We start from the raw sequence: 22,711 nt of genomic DNA, 5'->3' as shown, positions 1-22,711 counted from the left end.
TTGGATTGTTGGAGGGCAGGGATCTCAATGAGGACAAATAATATATTGACCCATGGCTTTATAAACAACAGGGGGAAACTGTGTTTGTTCTGCGTATGTAAGATTTTTCTTTTCTTGGCCCTGCTGCATCCTGTTCACCTCATTTGAGGGAGATCTATATCAGAAAAAAATGAGGAGCTAAACTTAGGAATGTCACCTAAGGCACCCAGAAATGTTGCACAAAATTACTCACCCTCAGCTAACCTGTCTTACACTAGATTTACACTTCTGTTTTGAGTCCTCTGAACAAATTTATTGGCCCATTATATGCTGGCATGTCATTTATCCACTTCTTTGAAATACTGCTTTGAACCTGCAAGAACAATATTTCTTGAATAACAGCAAAACAGTCAAAAAAATCTCCTGTAGTATCACATTTACGGTACATTTTGCAAAGACCATATATTCATCCTCTATTACATGCAATGTTATAATTCTGCAGTTAATGAAACTAAATTTCACAAACCAGAAATGTAGAGCAAATTTGTTACTATATGCTATTTAACACAAAAAAGAGGACAAATTTCTTCTTTGTTGTATTTAAATAAATATAAAGAAAACTGAATGCTGGATCTGGCAACTTCACCAAAGTGGCGGACATTTAAACATGCCTTTCCAAATGTGAGTGTCAGCAACCTAGGAGAGAGGAAGAGAGATGTCAATGAGGAAAACATACATCTCTCTTTTGGTAAACACACACAATTAAAATTATAAGAAATTACATTATCAAGAAGCCAAGTATTAATTTAAAATATCTAAACTGATCTTTCTACCATCCAGGCCTTGCTTTCTTCTTGCCGCTGCCATCAGGAAGGAGGTAAAAGAGCCTTAGATCCCACACCACCAGATTCAGGAACAGTTACTTCCCTTCAACCATCAGGCTCCTCAATTAACATGGATAACCGCTCACCTTAATTCTGAACTGATAACCACAATCTATGGACTCACTTTCAAGGGCTCCTCAACTCATGTTTTCAGTGTTATTTATTTGTTATTGGTTCTTTGGTATTTGAACAGTTTGTCTTTTGCACATTGGTTATTGTCCATTTTTGGTTTTTTTTGTAGTATTTCATTGATTCTATTGTATTTACTTGTTCTACTGTGAATGCCTGCAAGAAAATGAATCTCAAGGTAGCATAAGGTGACATATATGTACTTTGATAATTTACTTTGAAAGTTTGAATTTTGGTCTTTGAAAACTACATTTTACAACAAAACAACATGTGACTTAAGAATGAGTGTCTCTTCCTCCTCCCTTTTGTCAAATGTGGTTCATCTCCTCAGACACTCCAAAATCAAATCTCACTACAAATGCCAAGGTCAGCTCCATGCTCTAACTTTAACCTTCCTCTCTTCTCAAACTGTGTCACACTCATCTCCACAACCCAATGCTTCCCTTAGCCTCGAGTCCAGAACTCCAATTTTGGTCACTACTGAATGCCAAGTACTATCCCCTGGTTCAGCCTTTTGACAATAATTGTCTCAACAATAAATTAGCCAGCATGTTCACCTTTTTTTACTTAGATATCAATTTTAAAGGGACCTTGTCATTTGTATGCAGATTTTACTTCTGATTTCTCAGACCTGCTTTGATTCCTCCTGAGTTTGCTAGAAGTAAGATTAAATTCGGACATTAGCAATTATACTTACACTTTATGCTTGTTCTAATCCTGCATTGTGATTTTCCATGGTATTTTCCATGGCCAGCTCTGGATATTTCTTGCAGGTACATGATGTTCAATTACATCCATAAGAAAACATTATTCTTATGTCTTCATTTTAAGCATTTTGTTTCTTTGAAAACTATTTTGTGGTATTAAAATAACCTATTTTTGAGGCTTCCAAGTTACAAACGAGCTTCAGTCTGAGAAAAGTGATTTCATCAGAAACAAAGTCATGCCCATCAGGTCTTTGGGCATTAGTGAGATGCAACACTTTGTAGCAAAGAAGGGTAGAGAGAAGGGGAAGGGTTTTCATCTCAATATAAGGAATTCTCGTCTTTCATCATTTACTAAATTTGCTAGCCAGAAATTCTACAGAGCCAGGATTAGTTAATTTATCAGTCCATTGTAATCAAAGTTCAAAGCAAATTTATTATCAAGGCCCTGTTGGTCAGAAAGAATTACAGTCCACAAATCAGTGAATTTGAGTAAATCAAGGACAATGAAAGCAGACAGACCAATTGCCTTTGAGCTTGCCATGAGGGAGGAGATGGGGCCTGCCATTTTATGAAGAGACTTTATGTTCTACATTTTATGAGCTATAGACACTTGGCTTGATCAGTGTTTTAAAGTCAAGTGTTTGAAAGCTCCAGGGTCTTAAGACCATAAGACCATAAGACAAAGGAGCAGAAGTCGGCCATTTGGCCCATCAAGTCTGCTCTGCCATTTTATCTTGAGCTGATCCATTCTGCCATTTAGTCTCACTCCCCCGCCTTCTCACCATAACCTTTGATGCCCTGGCTACTCAGATATCTTTCAATCTCTGCCTTAAATACACCCAATGACTTGACCTCCACTACCACCCGTGACAACAAATTCCACAGATTCACCACCCTCTAGCTAAAAAAATTTATTTGCATCTCTGTTCTGAATGGGTGCCCTTCAATCCTTAAGTTATGCCCTCTCGTACCAGACTCCCCCACCATGGGAAACAACTTTGCCACATCCACTCTGTCCATGCCTTTCAACATTCGAAATGTTTCTATGAGGTCCCTCTCATTCTTCTAAACTCCAAGGAGTACAGTCCAAGAGCGGTCAAACGTTCTTCATATGTTAACCCTCTCATTCCCAGAATCATTCTAGTGAACCTTCTCTGAACCCTCTCTAAATTCAGCACATCCTTTCTTAAATAAGGAGCCCGAAACTGACACAGTACTCCATGTGAGGTCTCACCAGCGCCTTATAGAGCCTCAACATCACATCCCTGCTCCTATACTCTATTCCTCTAGAAATGAATGCCAACATTGCATTCGCCTTCTTCACCACCCACTCAACCTGGAGGTTAACCTTAAGGGTATTCCTGCATGAGGACTCCCAAGTCCCGTTGCATCTCAGAACTTTGAATTCTCTCCCCATTTAAAAAATAGTCTGCCTGTTTATTTCTTCTACCAAAGTGCATAACCATACACTTTCCAACATTGTATTTCATTTGTCACTTCTTTGCCCATTCTCCCAATCTATCCAAGTCTCTCTGCAGACTCTCTGCTTCCTCAGCACTACCGGCCCCTACAGATATCTTCTGCTGGACTAGAGATCATTTCCAAATAAGAAGTTATTTGAGAGGTGTTCTTTGGGTGGATATAACATGCGGGTTTGTGACTGTTGAGGTCTGTATTTGCCCTGCATGATGCAAGGTGGTTGCTGATTGAGAACAAAGAGCTATAAATTACCGATTGTCACTTGCTGGAAGAGGGCAATAAATGGGTGCTGGCCTGGAGCTGAGTCAATAAAAAGGGGTTAAAGGTCAGAAAGTTGACCAATAGCCAATGACACTGGAATGCAATATTTGAATTGGTAAGAAATTAGTATAAAAGCAAAGGTTTTCACATAGAAGACAGCGATGACTCAGTAGGAAATTCATCGTCATGGATGTGAGGTGCCCCATGGACATGTAGAGATTCAACACCGGACTACAAGGAACATACGGCCCCAGCAGCAGAAACTCCTTTTTGACTGGTAATATATTTTCTGTACTTTGACTGTTCATGGATGTTCAGGAAAATTTAGTAGGTGTGCACACAAGTACTTGGTTGTGTAAGTTGACAATTTCTTCTGTTGAGACAATGAAGGTACTTGTCAATAATTAGAGATTCTCTCTGTGCCTCCCTGATTATTATTACAAGGGTGATTCTTGTAACAGTACATATATATCACCATATACAACCCTGAGATTCATTTTCTTGCAGGCATACTCAATATAATCATACTAATAACCATAATAGTATCAATAAAAACTGCACCAATGTAGGTGTTCACCCAGTGTGCAAAACACAACAGAAAAAGACTGGTCAATCAAACCAACCCTGTATTGGCAGAAATATCTGATCAATTCCATTCCCTGCTCTTTCCCCATAGACCAATGTGTTCCTGTCCAATTTCCTTTTGAATGTAGATTTATTCTACCTCCACCGCACTTACTAGCAGCAAATGTCATGAGTCTACAGGCCCCTACGGCTTACCATAGAGCTTTTGGCTTCTAGGTTTCTCGGGCACCTGAATTTACTAACTGTTGTATTGATAAGAGTTGTTAAGCCCTTTGCTTTCTGATTTATCTGGTCAGTTAACTGTGACTGGCATGGGTTTCTCGTATTCTGTGATTATTTAAAGAGAACTCTCATTTAGTGTTATTGTGTTGGAGAGAATGATTTGTCTTGCGGTGTCACTCAGTCATTCCTCCAAAGCTCTGCTGGTACAGGTGTCCCCCGCTTTTCAAACGTGCGCTTTACGAAACCTCACTGTTACGAAAGACCTACATTAGTACCCTGTTTTCACTAACAGAACGTGTTTTCACTGTTACGAAAAAAATCAGTGCGCGAAAAAATCAGCGCGTGATAAAAGGCAGCGCACGCCCTGAGCAGCCGCCCTCCCCCGGATTCGGAACAGCATTGCTTTAACACGTGCCTTTGAGCAGCCGTTTGCCAGATGAGTTCTGAGGTATTGGAAAAGCCTGAAAGAGCTCGTAAAGGTGTTACACTTAGCGTAAAACTAGACATAATTAAGCATTTTGATCATGGTGAACGAAGTAAGGACAACGTGAGTTTGGCTTGTGGAAGCTGACAAAGATGATGTTGAAGAGGTTTTGGCATCCCATGACCAAGAACTGATAGATGAAGAGCTGATGCAATTGGAAGAGGAAAGGATAACAATCGAAACCGAATGCAGTAGCGAAATGAACGTAAAGCAACTGCGAGAGATTTTCGCTGCAATGATAAAGTACGACTTTAATTTTGAAAGGGTACGTAGGTTTAGAGGATATTTGCAGCATAGTTTGAGTGCTTACAAAGAACTGTATGACAGAAAAATGCACGAGGCTCAGCAGTCAAGCAAGCCTTCCACATCAGCCACAGCAGACGACGAACCTCAACCTTCGACGTCGAGACAGGCAGTCATAGGAGAAGATGAGCCGCCTGCTCTAATGGAAACAGACGACGGAATGACACCCCAGTGTCCCACCACCCCAACACCCAGGCCACGGACAGATACCGATTCGCAGAGAATGCAGCGGTAGCCAGGAGGCACACAGCACATCTTAAAGAAAAAAGCCGAAATAAGCATGCTAATTAATTAGGTGCCGCCCGACACGTAAACGTCGGCCCAGATCAGAGGTGATGCAATCGGCACTGATCTGGGCCGACAATTACGTGACGGGCGACACCTAATTAATTAGCATGTTTATTTCGGCTTTTTTCTTAAATATGTGTTGTGTGCCTCCCGGCTACTGCTGGACCCCTGCGTGCTTCTCGGCAATGTATCAGTCGGCGGCCTGGAGGGTGAGGACCACTGCACCACCCAAACTCCGACAAGTCTAACACACCATCATCAGTGTGCTCCGCGCTTTCCCGATTCCGGTAAGTGATACTACACTGTGCATACATTATTTCTACTTTATATAGGCTGTGTATTTTTACGTGTTGTTTGGTATGATTTGGCAGCTTCATAGCTTAAAGGTTACTGGAGAGAGTGTTTTTGCCAACAGCGCTTGCGTGAGATTTTCGCTTCGGAGTACAGTGCCCGCAATGATTATGGAAAAGTATTTCTACTTTATATAGGCTGTGTATTTATCATATTATTTCTGCTTTTACTATATGTTACTGTTATTTTAGGTTTTATGTGTTATTTGGCATGATTTGGTAGGTTATTTTTGAGTCTGCGAACACTCACAAAATTTTGCCATATAAGTAAATGGTAATTGCTTCTTCGCTTTACGACATTTCGGCTTACGACCCGTTTCATAGGAACGCTCTACCTTCGGATGGCGGAGGAAACCTGTATTCCTATGTCTAACCTCTTTTATCTCTCTCTTCACAGGGAATCTGCTGCTCTCTGTTCCTGGGGTCGAGTCGCTCTCAACGCCTCCCATGACTGAGGCCCCCTTCCACCACACCCGTTTGAGTCACTGCCAGCAACTGCTGTGACAGAGAGAGCCTGCAGTTACTTTGCACTTGGGGCCAGTCCTGTGAATGCACACTGTGGCAGAATAACTCGGCTAATAATGGACCCAGCGAAGGCTTCATTCCGAGAGGTTCCTGAAGGCTTTATTCTGAGCTTCTCCAGTCTACACTCATGATGTTTTTCTGTGAGTCAACAAGGTTCGTAAGGTCTCCCATTTTATGCAACGTTTTCAAATTATATGCAATGTTTGGAAGTTATACGCTCTATTCCAAGAAGCATCTGGTCTGTGCCGAGTTTTCCAGACCCGCTCCAAGAAGCATGAGCTCTTTGCTGGAGTTTCCAGACCTATTTCAAGAAGCATGATATCTGTGCTAAGTTTTCCAGACCTGACTCGAGAAGCATCAGGATTGTGCCAGGGTTTCCAAACCTGCCTCGAGGTCTCCAGGCTCCCTGGGCCATCATGAGCCTACAGGCCTCTGCAGCTTGTCGTTGTGCATTGGACTTCTCAGTTCCTTGAGCACCTGTATTTACCAATTGCTGTCTTAATAACAGTTCTTCCGAGATTCTTTTGGTATTCCTTTGTCTAAACTCTTGTTTCTATCTCTTCACGGGGAATCTGCTGCTTTCTGCTCTTGGGGTCGAGTTGCTGTCAACGTTTCTAGTGACTGAGGCCGCCTTCCGCCGCACCCGGTTGAGTTGGTGCCAGCAACTGCTGTGACAGAGAATGCACTTGGGTCCATTCCTGTGAGCGCACACTGTGACAGCAAATTCCAAATCTCAACAACATTCTCATATTTAGGGCCTTCCTTGAATCCTTCTTGTATGTTTTACTTAAAATCTTGATTCAAATACTAGGATTTATCTGTTAATGCCAACTCTCCTGAATTTACTCCACCTAAACCAATCTTGATCTAAATCAACAGGAATTCTGCAGATGCTGGAAATTCAAGCAACACACATAAAAGTTGCTGGTGAACGCAGCAGGCCAGGCAGCATCTCTAGGAAGAGGTGCAGTTGACGTCAGGACTAACTGACGAAGGGTCTTGGCCTGAAACGTCGACTGCACCTCTTCCTAGAGATGCTGCCTGGCCTGCTGCGTTCACCAGCAACTTTTATGTGTGTTGCAATCTTGATCTAATACAGTTCTACCAGATCTCCTCTCCACCTTTGTCACTTCCAGGAGAGCAAACCCAGATTTTTCTGCTGTAGCTGAAATTCCTTGCATTTGAAATCATGTCAGTACAGATTTTCTGTACTCTCTTCCAAGCCTTCACTTCCATCCTAAAATCAGATGACCTTGATTGAACACAATACTCCAGTTGAAATCTCGCCAGATTTCCAGTTTTACACAAGTGCAACATAACCTTCCTGAGTTTGCGCTCGGTATCCCTAATAAGCAATCAAGAGAACATAAGCTTAAGTAAACATTTTCTCAGCAGGCCCTTCAACTTACAGCGATTTTCTGTATCAATATATCCTGTTTCCTTTGTATCTACATGCCCTTCAGGAGGATGTTGAAATGAGGAGGAAGTGTCAGAGTAAGTGGAAAAATAAACTAAATAGGAAACAAGGTTTAGTTTCAACAGAAATCAAAGACAGAACAGCAACTACAGGCCAAGTAGCTTGATGTCAGTAGTAGTTACTGGGGGCAATTCTTAAGGACAAGATCTATCAGCATTTGGATGGACAAAATCTGATCAGGAGGAATCATTATGCTTTTGTGCAAGAAAAGTCATGCTTGGCAAATATTTTAAAGTTTCTTGGATGTTATCTATTTGGATTTTAGCAAGACTCTCAATGATGTCCCGCATGGTAAGCTAGTCCAGGGGTCCCCAACCTTTTTTGCACTGCGGACCGGTTTATTCTTGCGGACCGGCCGACCCGGGGGTTGGGGGGGGAGCAGGGGGTAGGGTTGCCAACGGACAAGAGTGGCAGTCAAATACGTTGTGTTTACTCCGAGAAAGACTATAATGACCGTGAAGCCTTGCGCGTGCACCAGCGCGCATGCGTAACGTGCGTATGCGTGCGCCTGCCGATTTTGTTTCCTGCAAATCATTTTTGGCGATTCTGTTGGGGGGGGTGTTAATCACAACCAGAATATAGGTGATAAGTGGCTAATACACTCAGTTTCGTTTCTAAAAGGGTTTATCTAAGGAATTTAATATTAAACATACAGTGCATACTTTCCTTGCATGAATACAGTGATAAGTCAATTATCAGGGGAGGACAGGGGAGCTTGAAGTAAATGTTGAACGGACTTCCAGTATAAGTGGCAGAAACAGGTTCAATATTATCATTTAAAGAAAAATTGGATAGGTATATGGACAGGAAAGGAATGGAGGGTTATGGGCTGAGTGCGGGTCAGTGAGAGTAGCATTCAGCACGGACTAGAAGGGCCGAGATCGCCTGTTTCCATGCTGTAATTGTTATATGGTTACAAAAGTCACTTAAGTCAATAGCATCATAACATTTTAAGTAACGTTCGGATATTAAACACACAGCACATATTTTCCCCGTATGAACATATAAAATCATTGCAACACACCAATATCGCTGAATCAGTGGGAGCCCTGGGCTTGTTTCCCCGCAACAAGACAGTCCCGTCGAGGGGTGATGGGAGACATTGATACTCGAAGGGGGTTCTTTATGTCCAATCTATTCCGTAATTTAGTTTTCGTTGCATTCGTTGCAGAAAACTGCGCTTCGCAGAAATATGTTGGAAGCAACGTTTTCAGTGCTTTTGTGGCTATCTCAGGATATTTAGCCTTGACTTTGATCCAGAATGCCGGCAGAGATGTTATGTCAAACATACTTTTCAGCCCGCCGTCATTTGCAAGCTCGAGGAGTTGATCTCCTTCCCACGTTGACATGGATGACGCGCAGATAATGACCTCGCATGCGTAATGGCTCAACAGTGGCCGTGACAGGGAATGAGGAAAGGTGCAGTTGACTCGTATGGCCAAATCACATCGTTCCCTCAAGGCCCGATAACGCATGCTTTGCGGCCCGGTGGTTGGGGACCGCTGAGCTAGTCCATAAGGTTAGGTCCATTGAAATCCAGTCAGAACTAGCGAGGTGGATTCAAAATTGGCTCAGAGATAAGAAAGAGAGGACGGTGCTTGAAGGCTGTTTTTCAGATTGGGGTCTGGTAACTAGTGGTGTGTTGCGACCCTTGTTATTTGCTATTTATATAAATGATTTGGATGCAAATGCATGAGGCTTAATCAACACATTTATGCATGACACAAGTTAGGTGTCATTAATCATGAAGCATGTTACTGTAGATTACAGGGAAATCTTAATTAGTTTGAGAAGTGGGTCAAGGAGTGGAAGATGAATTTCAATACAGATGAGTATGAAGTGATGCATTTTGGATAGTCAAACTAGTATAGGACTTGTACTTTGAATGGTAGGGCACTGCGGAGTGTAGTGGAACAGAGAGACTGAGGAATACAAGTACATGGTTCGCTGAAAGCAATGTCAGGTGCTGTTTAGTATACAGACCTTCATCAGTCAGAGCAATGAGTAAAGATGTGGCGACATTATGTTTCATTTATCTAAGTTCGTGGAAAGGTCACACTTGGGAGTACAGTGTACAGTTTTGGTCACCCTGTTAAGAAACATAGAAAACCTACAGCACAATACAGGCCCTTCAGCCCACAATGCTATGCCGAACATGTATTTACTTAAAAATTACCTAGGGTTACCCATAGCCCTCTTTTTTTTCTGAGCTCCATGTACCTATCCAGCAGTCTCTTAAAAGACAACTCATCCGATCCCAGAGACTTATCCAACTTGATGCTTTCCAAAAGCTTCAGCAAATCCTCTTTTTTAATGTCTAGATGCTCAAACTTTTCAATCCACCGTAAGTCATCCCTACAATCACCAAGATCCTTTCCCATAGTGAATCCTGAATCAAAGTATTCATTATTATCTCTGCTATCTCCTCTGGTTCCATACACACTTTTCCACTGTCACACTTGAATGGTCCTATTCTCTCATGTCTTATCCTCTTGCTCTTCACATACCTGTAGAATGCCTTGGGGTTTTCCTTAATCGTGCTTGCCAAGGCCTTCTCATTGCCCTTTCTGGCTCTCCTAATTTCATTCTTAAGCTCCTTCCTGCTAGCCTTATAATCTTCTAGATCTCTATCATTACCTAGTTTTATGAACCTTTCGTAAGCTTTTCTTTTCTTCTTGACTAGATTTACAACAGCATTTGTACACCACAATTCCTGTACCCTACCATCCTTTCTCTGTCTCATTGGAACGTACCTATGCAGAATGCCACACAAATATCCCCTGAACATTTGCCACATTTGTGCCGTACATTTCCCTGAGACCATCTGTTCCCACTTAATGCTTCCAGTTCCTGCCTGATAGCTTCATATTTCCTTTTACTCCAATTACGCTTTCCTAACTTGTCTGTTCCTATCCCTCTCTGATGCTATGGTAAAGGAGGCAGAATTGTGATCACTATCTCAAAACTGCTCTCCTACTGAGAGACCGGACACCTGAGCAGGTTCATTTCCCAATACCAGATCAAGTACAGACTCTCCTCATGAAGGCTTATCTGCATATTGTGTCAGGAAACCTTCCTGAACACACCTAACAAACTCTACCCCATCTAAACCCCTTGCTCTAGGGAGATGCCAATTAATATTTGGGAAATTAAAATCTCCCACCACAACAACCCTGTTATTATTACACCTTTCCAGAATCTGTCTCCCTATCTGCTCCTTGATGTCCCTGTTACTATTGAGTGGTCTATAAAAAACACCCAGTACAGTTATTGACCCCTTCCTGTTCTTAACTTCCACTCACAGAGACTCAGTAGACTAGTGGTCACCAACCTTTTTAAGCCCAAGATCCCCTACCTCAACCTCAGTGAAAGGCAAGATCTACCTACTAAATCGTTTAGAGAAAAAACACACATCAAAGTTGCTGGTGAACACAGCAGGCCAGGCAGCATCAATAGGAAGAGGTACAGTCAACGTTTCAGGCCGAGACCCTTCGTCAGGACTAACTGAAGGAAGAGCTAGTAAGAGATTTGAAAGTGGGAGGGGGAGGGGGAGATCCAAAATGATAGGAGAAGACAGGAGGGGGAAGGATGGAGCCAAGAGCTGGACAGGTGATTGGCAAAGGGGATATGGGAGGATCATGGGACAGGAGGCCCGGGGAGAAAGACAAGGGTGGGGGGGAGACCAGAGAATGGGCAAAGGGTATAGTCAGAGGGACAGAGGGAGAAAAAGGAGAGTGAGAGAAAGAATGTGTGTATAAAAACAAATAACGGATGGGGTACGAGGGGGAGGTGGGGCATCAGCGGAAGTTAGAGAGGTCAATGTTCATGCCATCAGGTTGGAGGCTACCCAGATGGAATATAAGGTGTCGTTCCTCCAACCTGAGTGTGGTTTCATCTTTACAGTCGAGGAGGCCATGGATAGACATGTCAGAATGGGAATGGGATGTAGAATTAAAATGTGTGGCCACTGGGAGATACTGCTTTCTCTGGCGGACAGAGCGTAGGTGTTCAGCAAAGCGGTCTTGCAGTCTGCGTCGGGTCTCACCAATATATATATATATATATATATTTATGTATTTATATATTTAGGAGCAACACCTTATATTCCGTCTGGGTAGCCTCCAACCTGATGGCATGAGGAACACCTTTTCTCCCCAGTTCCCTGCTAATCTACAGAGCCAGACTCTGTGGCAGCGATCTGACCACTGTGGCTTTTATCTGCTAGGTCATCCCACTACTACTACTTCAACATTGACTCATGCCTAGGGGGCCGGCGTCGGGCACGATGACGGACTCTCCACTTCTCCCTCTCCCTTATCAGTGTGTTCAGTTCATCTACATTAGCCATGCTGCTGTCTTCTAGGAGCGTGTTGACCATAGTCTTGGGAGGGCGCCCAGGGTTCACCTTCCCATGCTTGGGCTCCCATGTGATCACTAGGCTGGCAGGTAGCTCGGGGTGGCGTAGACAGTGCCCCGCTAGTTGCAGTCTTCTCACCTCGATTTTAGTAGTGAGCATCGGTCGGTCGTTATAGAGCTCGACGTTCGTCATGTGCTGTTGCCAACTCACGTCAAGAGCCATCCAGAGCACTCGTGTATAGCAACCATCTAGAGACTTTCGCATAGTATTGATGGGTGTCCATGTCTCGCATCCGTACGTGAGAATGGACTCTATAACTGCTATGAAGATCCTCTTTTTAAGCCCTCTGGTCAGGCTCGACTTCCAGATTTCCTTCATGTCGTTCATAGCCCTCCATGCCAGCGCCTTCCATATCTTTATGTCCTTCTCCGAACTCATCATTCTTGACCCGAGGTACTTGTAGTCAAAGACTTTCTTAATGGTATCATTCTTTATGGTCTTGACAGTACCTTTGTCGCAGTTAAACACCATGTACTCTGTCTTTTTAGCGTTTAGGTGAAGTCCAACTTTACTGCACTCAATTTCCACTTTTGTCAGTAGCTGCTGTGCTTCCTCCATCTGGTCAGAGAGCAGGACTATGTCATCTGCAGAATTGAGATCTGTGAGTGTAACTGGTCTGACCCTTTTGGTTTGTCCTGGTTTTATGGTAAAACCAAGCTTGTCATAATCTTTGGTAGCTTGATGTAGAGCGTAATCAGGGACGATTATAAAGATGTAGGGTGCCAGAGTGTCTCCTTATAGCACACCAGCTAGGAGCTCGAACACTGCTGTTCCTCCACCTGGTGATACAACTTTCGCCATGGTTTTGCTATAGCTGGACTCTATTGCTCTCAGTAGATGGTCTGGCACTCCGTAAGGGATAGAGGGCGGGGGGGGGGGCGCGGAAGAGGAGGAGGGGTGGCATTACTGGTCAGGGATACTATTACAGCTACAGAAAGGGTGGGTAATGTAGCAGAATCCTCTTTTGAGTCAGTATGGGTGGAAGCCAGGAACGGGAAGGGAGCAGTTACTCTATTGGGGGTATTCTATAGGCCCCCTGGTAGCAGCAGAGATACAGAGGAGCAGATTGGGAGGCAGATTTTGGAAAGGTGCAAAAATAACAGGGTTGTTATCATGGGTGACTTTAACTTCCCTAATATTGATTGGCACCTGATTAGTTCCAAGGCTATAGATGGGGCAGAGTTTGTTAAGTGTGTCCCTGACAGATTCCTGTCACAGTATGTGGACAGGCTGACTAGGGGGAATGCCATACTAGATCTAGTACTAGGTAATGAACCGGGTCAGGTCACATCTCTCAGTGTGAGAGCATCTGGGGGACAGTGACCACCACTCCCTGGCCTTTAGCATTTTCATGGAAAAGGACAGAATCAGAGAGGACAGGAAAACTTTGATTGAGGAAGGGAAAATTATGAGGCTATAAGGCTAGAACTTCTGGGTGTGAATTGGGATGATGTTTTTGCAGGGAAATGTACTATGGACATGTGGTCGATGTTTAGAGATCTTTTGCAAGATGTTAGGAATAAATTTGTCCCGGTGAGGAAGATAAAGAATGGTAGGGTGAAGGAACCATGGGTGACAAGTGAGGTGGAAAATCTAGTCTGGTAGAAGAAGGTAGCATAAATACGGTTTAGGAAGCAAGGATCAGATGGGTCTATTGAGGAACATAGGGAAGCAAGAAAGGAGCTTAAGAAGGGGCTGAGAAGAGCAAGAAGGGGGCATGAGAAGGCCTTGGTGAGTAGGGAAAAGGAAAACCCCAAGGCATTCTTCAATTATGTGAAGAACAAAAGGATGACAGGAGGGAAGGTAGGACCGATTAGAGATAAAGGCGGGAAGATGTGCCTGGAGGCTGTGGAAGTGAGCGAGGTCCTCAATGAATACTTCTCTTCGGTATTCACCAATGAGAGGGAACTTGATGATGGTGAGGACAATATGAGTGAGGTTGATGCTCTGGAGCATGTTGATATTAAGGGAGAGGAGGTGTTGGAGTTGTTAAAATACATTAGGACGGATAAGTCCCCGGGGCCTGATGGAATATTCCCCAGGCTGCTCCACGAGGCGAGGGAAGAGATTGCTGAGCCTCTGGCTAGGATCTTTATGTCCTCGTTGTCCACGGGAATGGTACCGGAGGATTGGACGGAGGGGAATGTTGTCCCCTTGTTCAAAAAAGATAGTAAGGATAGTCCGGGTAATTATAGGCCAGTGAGCCTTACGTCTGTGGTGGAAAAGCTGTTGGAAAAGATTCTTAGAGATCGGATCTATGGGCATTTAGAGAATCATGGTTTGATCAGGGACAGTCAGCATGGTTTTGTGAAGGGCAGATCGTGTCTAACCTGCCTGATAGAGTTCCTTGAGAAGGTGACCAGGCATATAGATGACGGTAGTGCAGTGGATGTGATCTATATGGATTTTAGTAAGGCATTTGACAAGGTTCCACATGGTAGGCTTATTCAGAAAGTCAGAAGGCATGGGATCCAGGGAAGTTTGGCCAGGTGGATTCAGAATTGGCTTGCCTGCAGAAGGCAGAGGGTCGTGGTGGAGGGAGTACATTCAGATTGGAGGATTGTGACTAGTGGTGTCCCACAAGGATCTGTTCTGGGACTTCTACTTTTCAGGATTTTTATTAATGATCTGGATGTGGGGGTGGAAGGATGGGTTGGCAAGTTTGCAGATGACACAAAGGTTGGTGGTGTTGTAGATAGTGTAGAGGATTGTCGAAGATTGCAGAGAGACATTGGTAGGATGCAGAAGTGGGCTGAGAAGTGGCAGATGGAGTTCAACCCGGAGAAGTGTGAGGTGGTACACTTTGGAAGGACAAACTCCAAGGCAGAGTACAAAGAAAATAGCAGGATACTTGGTAGTGTGGAGGAGCAGAGGGATCTGGGGTTACATGTCCACAGATCCCTGAAAGTTGCCTCACAGGTGGATAGGGTAGTTAAGAAAGCTTATGGGGTGTTAGCTTTCATAAGTCGAGGGATAGAGTTTAAGAGTCGCGATGTAATGATGCAGCTCTATAAAACTCTGGTTAGGCCACACTTGGAGTACTGTGTCCAGTTCTGGTCGCCTCACGATAGGAAGGATGTGGAAGCATTGGAAAGGGTACAGAGAAGATTTACCAGGATGCTGCCTGGTTTAGAGAGTATGCATTATGATCAGAGATTAAGGGAGTTAGGGCTTTACTCTTTGCAGAGAAGGAGGATGAGAGGAGACATGACAGAGGTGTACAAGATAATAAGAGGAATAGATAGAGTGGATAGCCAGCGCCTCTTCCCCAGGGCACCACTGCTCAATACAAGAGGACATGGCTATAAGGTAAGGGGTGGGAAGTTCAAGGGGGATATTAGAGGAAGGTTTTTTACTCAGGGAGTGGTTTGTGTGTGGAATGCACTGGCTGAGTCAGTGGTGGAGGCAGATACACTAGTGAAATTTACGAAACTACTAGTCAGGTATATGGAGGAATTTAAGGTGGGGGGTTATATGAGAGGCAGGGTTTGAGGGTCAGCACAACATTGTGGGCCAAAGGGCCTGTACTGTGCTGTACTATTCTATGTTCTATGTTCTATGTAAGCTTTGAGGATCTTCAGCATTTTACCTCGGTGAATGGAGTCAAAAGCTTTGCGAAAATCAATGTAAGTAAGCACGGCTAGTAGGTTGCTCTTCTTGACTTCCTCGATAACTCTACGGAGAGCAAGTATTTGCATTACTGTTGTGCGCTTCTGCCGAAAACCATTCTGATTGAATCTTAGCTTAGGGTCAATGGCGGTGTGAATCCTCTTCAAGGTCATCCAATTGTATAACTTTGCTAAGACGCAGGTCAAGCTGATACCACGGTAGTTGTCTGCCATCGTGAGGGATCCAGACTTGGGGACTGGGATAATGTTTGAGAGTGACCGCTGTTCTGGTTTGTCTCCTTTCATCAGTGCCGTATTAAATATGTCCAGCAAGATGTCATCCAGGTCGCAGTTCTTCAGGACATCTGGTGGTGTCCCATCTGGTCCAGCGCTCCTGCCCTGTTTGAGTGCATATTTGGCCTTCTTCAGTTCCTCAATGGTGAATGGGCCGTCATTGATGTCAACTTGCATTAGTATCGTGGGTATGTCTTCTTCTTCTTCCGTGATCGTTGGAGGGCTTCCCAGCAGGTTCTTAAAGTGGGTAAACCGTACCTGGACACGGTCCTCTGCTGTTTTACCACTTATTTGACCTGATGGGGTCTTCTTCCATCTACTGATCTCATTGACTAGGCACCATGCTTCTCCATGCTGCTTGTCTTCATTAGCAGCCTCTACCTCTCTAATCCTCTCAGCTAGTTCCTCTTCCTTCAGTCGGTCGTAGGTGGCAAAGAGATTCTTCTTTGCTGTCTTGAACTTGTCTCTTAGCCCTTCTGTTTCGCTCCTTCTAAGTTCGGCATGACAAGCATTGACCACACTTCTTGCTGCGACGACGTCAGGATGTTTGGAGATACGGCTCTTCTTGATTCGCTTCACAGTAGGCAAACTCTTTGTTGCATCTGTGTGTACATCTATGAGCCGTTGATAGCGGTCGGAGGCAGTCTCTTCCTCTCCCCTTTCCAGTGGGCCGAAGCAATTTCTCACCTCCACTGTGTACTGGGCTTGAAGAATAGGTTGTGAGGAGAATGCCTTCCAGTCTACCTCCTCCTTGGGACCTATGGCTTTGAGTTGCCGCAGGCTCAGTCTCACTTACATTGACATTATTCTGTGGTCAGAACTGACCGAGTTGAAGGTGCTGTAGGCTTCTGTGTTGATCACACAATTATGCCATTTTGTTTTTACGAGGATGTAATCGAGCTGTTTCCTGTAGATGGAGGCTCTGTTTTCATATATCCACAGTTTACCATCACGCTTCTTGAATTGAGTGTTGGCGACAATGAGACTGTGGTCCTAGATGAAATCAACTAGATATTGTCCATTTCTGTTGGTAAAGTATTGGTATGAGTATGGAACATCTTCCAGTCCGACCTGGGCATTAAAATCACCGAGCACAGAGAGGAAGTTATGTGCCAGTATTGAAGTGACAGCTTTGTGAAGTTTACTGTAGAAGGTCTCCACCTCCTTCTCCTTGCTGCAGTTGTGCGGGGAGTAACAGATGATGACAGAGGTCGCCGGGTTTGTGTCGAATTCCGCAGTAAGGATTCTGTCAGTGACTGACACTATGCCCCTCAGTGCCATCTTCGCCTTGCAGCTCAACATCAGCCCTACTCCACCTTATGCTGACATCATCATCAGCTCTGTCCATGTGGACGAGGTGATAAGGTGCATCCCCTCTACCTCTGTGAGCCTTATCTCTTCGTCAGGGTGTACATGACCGTGTTCTTGGATACCCAGGATGGAGATCACGTAGCCGCTTGCCTGCGATGCCAACTCTGTGCATCGAGGCAAGAGGCGGATGGTGTTTGCGCTCAAGGTTGAGATGATCGTTTTTATCTTACAGCGCAAAAGAGGCACAGTTTGCTCATCCCCCTTGTTGAACTCAACCCTCCCAGTGGGGTTTGAGGTTGCATCTTCATAATGCCTGTCTAGGCCAGGGTCTGGGCATTACACAGAGTTCCTGAGCACTCCCGGCTCTGGAAGTACAGGGTTTGTTGGGTTGTCTGTCATCATAATGCCTTACAAGGCACAAAACGATAGACCATGTGGCGCGCCACTCCTCACACAGACAGTAGGTGGCCATTGACTCACAAAGAGTTAATCCGCCCTTTCACAGGTTTTGTTTTCAGTCCTGCTGGGTGCCTAAACACCTTCCTCCCTGGCTAACCGAAGTGCACCAGGGCGTGTGCCAGTTGAGTCACCAACAACCCGACCCAGGACAGGTAGTACTGGGCTACGTGGTCCCAGTACCAAGGCAAGGCCCTGACCTGACTCTAAGGAAGGCCGTCCCCCCCCTAGCAATGCTCAAACAGGAGTACATACTATTAAGCGGGACAGCCACAGGGTACTCTCTAATATCTAACTCTTGCCCTTCCCTCTCCTGTTATCCACTTATCTGTCTCCTGAGGCCCTGGTGTGACTACTTGCCTATAGCTCCTCTCTATCATCTCCTCACTTTCCCTGACCAGATGAAGGTCATCGAGCTGCAGCTCCAGTTCCCTGACCCGCAGGGAACTTAAGGAGCTGCAGCTTGACGCACCTGGTGCAGATGTGGCCTTCCGGGAGGCTGGGAGTCTCCCGGACTTCCCACATCTGACACCCAGCACAGAACACCAGCCTCACAGACATACTTCCTGTTTCTATTCTTCACAGGTAACCTACCTCGCCTCGATTCATTATCGCTGAAGCCCTGTTGAGACAAAGCTCTCCTACTCTGTCTACCTCTACTCAACACCCACTCTTTAAAGCTGTCTCCTTTTAAACCCTTCGAGCTGGTCTAACTCACTGACATGTCTTGATCAATATTGGAGGAAAGATGTTCTTAAATTAAAAAGAGTACAGAACAGATTTATGAGGATATTACCAGGACTAAAGTGCCTGAGTTATAGGGAGAGATTGGCCAAGCTACATCGTTACTCCTCGAAGCATAGGAGAAAAATAAGGTGGATGTTGACAGTCTCTTCCTCCGGTTTGGGGAGCCCAAAATTAGGGCATAGATTCAGTGTGAGAGGGGTAAGTTTTAAAATGGACTTGAGGACATCAATTTCACATGGAGCGTGGTGAGTATATGGAAGTGGCTGAGTCAGGCACAATTGTATAATTTAAGAAGCATTTGGAAAGATACATCCAAGGGCATACCTTAGATGGATATGGGCCAAGCACAGGAAATTGGGACTAGCTGGGTGGGCACTGTGGCCAGCATTGACATGCTGGGCCAAAGGCCTGTATCAATATTCTATGACTCTATGACTGTAAACTTTTCCTGTCCTGGGAAAGGAATTAACAGTAGGTTATCCTACAGGTGAGATCTGGATCTGGGCCGTACCCTCCAAATATCCGGACCTGCCTCTTGGTTTTTTGCACTACCTTACTTTCCCTTTTCTATTTATGATTTATAATTTAAATTTTTACTATTTACTATCAATTTGTACTCCAGGGAGCGTGAAGCGCAGAATCAAATATCGCTGTGATGATTGTACGCTCTAGTATCAATTGTTTGGCGACAATAAAGTAAAGTAAAAGGTGGAGACAAGAAAGACTGCAGATACTGGAAATCCAGAGCAACACACACAGAATGATGGAGAATAGACGATGGGCAACCTGACTAATGGGCCACAACAATTCACTGGTGTAGAGGTAGGGGCACACCGGGAATGGTGTTATCCCAGCAAAAATTGATGGGTTTCTTAAACTACGTACATTACCGCTAATCTCACAGGTAAAAGCTTCAGCAATCCATCTAATTGACTAGATAACGGAATGTTAGGCTGCTAACTAGGAAGCTCTTTTAACTGAGTCTTCCACGGCCAAAAAGGCAGCAGTTTAATTTTCTGGTGAATTTTTATGTGTGTTGCTTGAAATTCCAGCATCTGCAGATTTTCTCGTGTTTGAGCAGTTTAATTTTGTACTGCTGTAGTCAGTACTTTAATAGAAGCACTCCTGGAAAGCAATGGCTGCATTCAATTGTCAATTAAGAAAGGAGCAATAACTCAGCGTGTTTCCTGACAGTATAATGATTGAGTAGTGGTTATTCATAGCCTTAGAATCTTTAGCCCTGTTATCAGAGGTGGTCAATATTTCATTCAGTAAGCTCCAGACATTCTCAAGTGCATTTAATGTGAATCTCTACTCACGTACCTGCATTCTCTGATTTAAGAAATGTAGCTTCTGGTTCAGCAGCCCCATTTCCTGAAAGAATGTAGACAGGTCAACATATTTGCATTTTCTATCCTTACATTTTTAAACTGTACAAGAATCCTGCTTCAGTAATGAAATCTATAATTAAGAAAAGTATTACAAACATATGAATTAGATAAAGGAAAAGGCCACTCTACCCTCAAGTCTACTCCATCATACAATAGAATCATGAGTGACTTGATAATGACCCCAACTTCACATTCCAGTTTACGTACATTAATAGAATTAATCTTTCACATCCTTGCTTAGTGTGAATCTATCTAAACCTGAGTACAAAATTCAAAGATTCTGCTTCCAACCTAACATGGCGAACACCTAACATTCTGTTATCTAGAGAGTTAGATGGATTGCCAAAGCTTTACCTGTGAGATGGCGGTAATATACGCAATCTAAGAACCTACCAGTTTTTCCAAGGATAACATCATTCCTGGTTTACCCCTACCTCTCCACCAGTAAATAGCTGTGGCCCATTAGACAGATTCTGCTTTGAGGAAGAAAATTTCAAAAACTTCATTCTGAGGGAGAAAATAAAACCAACCCAGTTCTGTCTTAAATTGGTGGCTCCTTATTTTTAACATGGTGACTTCTAGTTCTGGATCCTCCCACATGGGGAAATACTCAATCAGTGCCTATCCTACCTAAACTCTAATCAAGCCCTTCCTCATTATTCTAAACTCCAGCAGATAGAGCCTAGTCTGTCCAATTCTTTCTTAGAACAAGTTATGTTACAGCTTTATAAAACTCTAGCTAGGTCTCATATGGAGTATTGTATTCATTTCTTGTTGCCCCATCATCGAAAGGTTATGGACAGGGTGCAGAAAAGATTTGTCAGGATCAGAGAGTGTGTACTATAAAGAGAGATTGGACAAGCTTGGATTCCTTTACTTGGAGCAGCACAGACAGGGGGACACTTGATAGAAAATTATGAGAGAAATCGATAAGAGCAGACAGCTGGCATCCATTTCCTAGTGTTGAAATGCCTAACGCTAGTCGGAGGGGATAAGTTCATATGAGATATGCAGGGTCATTTCGTTTTTTACAGACAGAGTGCTGGGTGCATTGAGTGCACTGTCAGGGGTGGCAGTGGAGCAAAAAAGTGATAAAGGCATTTAAGATGCTCTTAGGTCAGCACATCATTAAAGAAGAAATTAGATCAGCTATCATTAAAGAAGAAATAGCAAGAAATATGGAAAGAAATGAATTCATCAGGCAGACACAACATGGATTCAGCAAAGGCAGGTCCTGTTTATCAAGCTTACTGCAGTTCTTTGAGGATATAATGAGCGCAGTGGATAGAGAGGAACAGATGGATATTAATTAACTGGATTTCCAGAAGGCGTTCGATAAGGTGCCACATAAAGACTTACCCATAAGATAAGGATGCACAGAGTTGGGGGTGATGCATTAGATTGGATAGAGGATTGGTTAACCAATAGAAAGCAGAGAGGTGGGATACAAGGGTGTTTCTCTGGTTGGCAATCAGGGGTCGGTGCTGTTCACGATATACATAAACAATCTGGAAGAGGAGACCTAGTATAGTGTACCTACGTTTTCTGATGATACTAAATTGAATGGAAAAGCAAAGTGTGTAGAAGATACGGAAAGCCTGCAGAGAGATATCGATAGGTTAAGTGAGTGGGCAGATGGAGTACAATGTTGAAAAATGCAAGATCATCCACTTTGGAAGGAAAAATGAAAGAGCAGATTATTATTAAAATGGTAAAAAAAATTGCAGCATGCTGCTGTGCAGAGGGACTTGGCAATGCTTGTGCATGAATCACAAAAGGTTGGTTTGCAGGTGCAGCAGTCTATCAAGAAGGCAAACGGCATGTTGGCCTTCAGTGCTAGAGGGATTGAATTTAAGAGCAGGGAGGATATGCTGCAACGGTACAGGGTACTGGTGAGGCCGAATCTGGAGTACTCCGTGCAGTCCTGGTCTCCTTACTTTAGGAAGGATATACTGGCTTTGCAGGTGGTGCAGAGGAGGTTCAGCAGGTTGATTCCAGACATGAAAGGGTTAGACTATGATGAGAGATTGGGTCACCTGGGAGTGTATTCACTGGAATTCAGAAGAATTAGAGGAGATCTTATAGAAACATATAAAGTTATGAAAGGGATAGATAAAATAGAGGCGGGAAAGTTGTTTCCACTAGAAGGTGAGACGAGAACTAGGGGACATAGCCTCAAGATTTGGGGGTGTAGATTTAGGACGGAGATGAGAGGAACTGTTTTTCCCAGAGAGTGGTGAATCTGTGGAACTCTCTGCCCAATGAAACTGTGGAGGCTGCTTCAGTAAATATATTTAAGACAAGGGTGGACATATTTTTGCATAGTAGGGGAATTAGGGGTTATGGGTATAAGGCCGGTAGGTGGAGATGAGCCACGATCTTATTGAATGGTGGAAAAGGCTCAACGGGCCAGATGGCCGACTCCTGCTCCTATTTCATATGTACAAACGTTGTACATCGGCAGAGAATTCAAGGATATGGACAATGTGAACACAGAAGGAATTAGTTTAGTTAGGCATTTAATTATTATTTTAATTAATTTATGGGCCAAAGAGCCTGTTGCTGTAATGTACTGTTCTATGTATGATGTATTAAGCCCTGCCATTCCCAATACAAGTCTCTGAATTGCTTTGAATAAATAATAAATGCGACAAATGTATGAAACCAAATAGTATTGCATGAACCACAGCTCATCACATCTTTGGCTAACTACTTGCATAACTCACACAAATTGCTGGAGGAACTCAGCAGGCCAGGCAGCATCTATGGAAAAAAGTACAGTTGACATTTCAGGCGGAGGCCCTTCAGCAGTAC

The 22,711-nt window shown here is 43.9% G+C and overlaps 1 protein-coding gene across 1 annotated transcript in view; it reads right to left on the bottom strand.

The window, feature by feature from the left end:
- Nucleotides 1–473: 473 nt before the first annotated feature.
- The window catches only part of LOC140201352 (uncharacterized), a 129,078-nt gene continuing 106,840 nt past the window's right edge, over nucleotides 474–22,711 (bottom strand). The window contains exon 9 of the mRNA XM_072265317.1: nucleotides 474–675. Within this exon, the coding sequence (XP_072121418.1) occupies nucleotides 622–675 (54 nt within the window). The 3' untranslated portion in view covers nucleotides 474–621. The remainder of the gene's footprint in view (nucleotides 676–22,711) is intronic.

This window comes from Mobula birostris, chromosome 8, assembly GCF_030028105.1.
Source record: "Mobula birostris isolate sMobBir1 chromosome 8, sMobBir1.hap1, whole genome shotgun sequence".
Classification (NCBI taxonomy): Eukaryota; Metazoa; Chordata; class Chondrichthyes; order Myliobatiformes; family Myliobatidae; genus Mobula; species Mobula birostris.
This window is presented reverse-complemented; position numbering and strand designations above follow the sequence as displayed.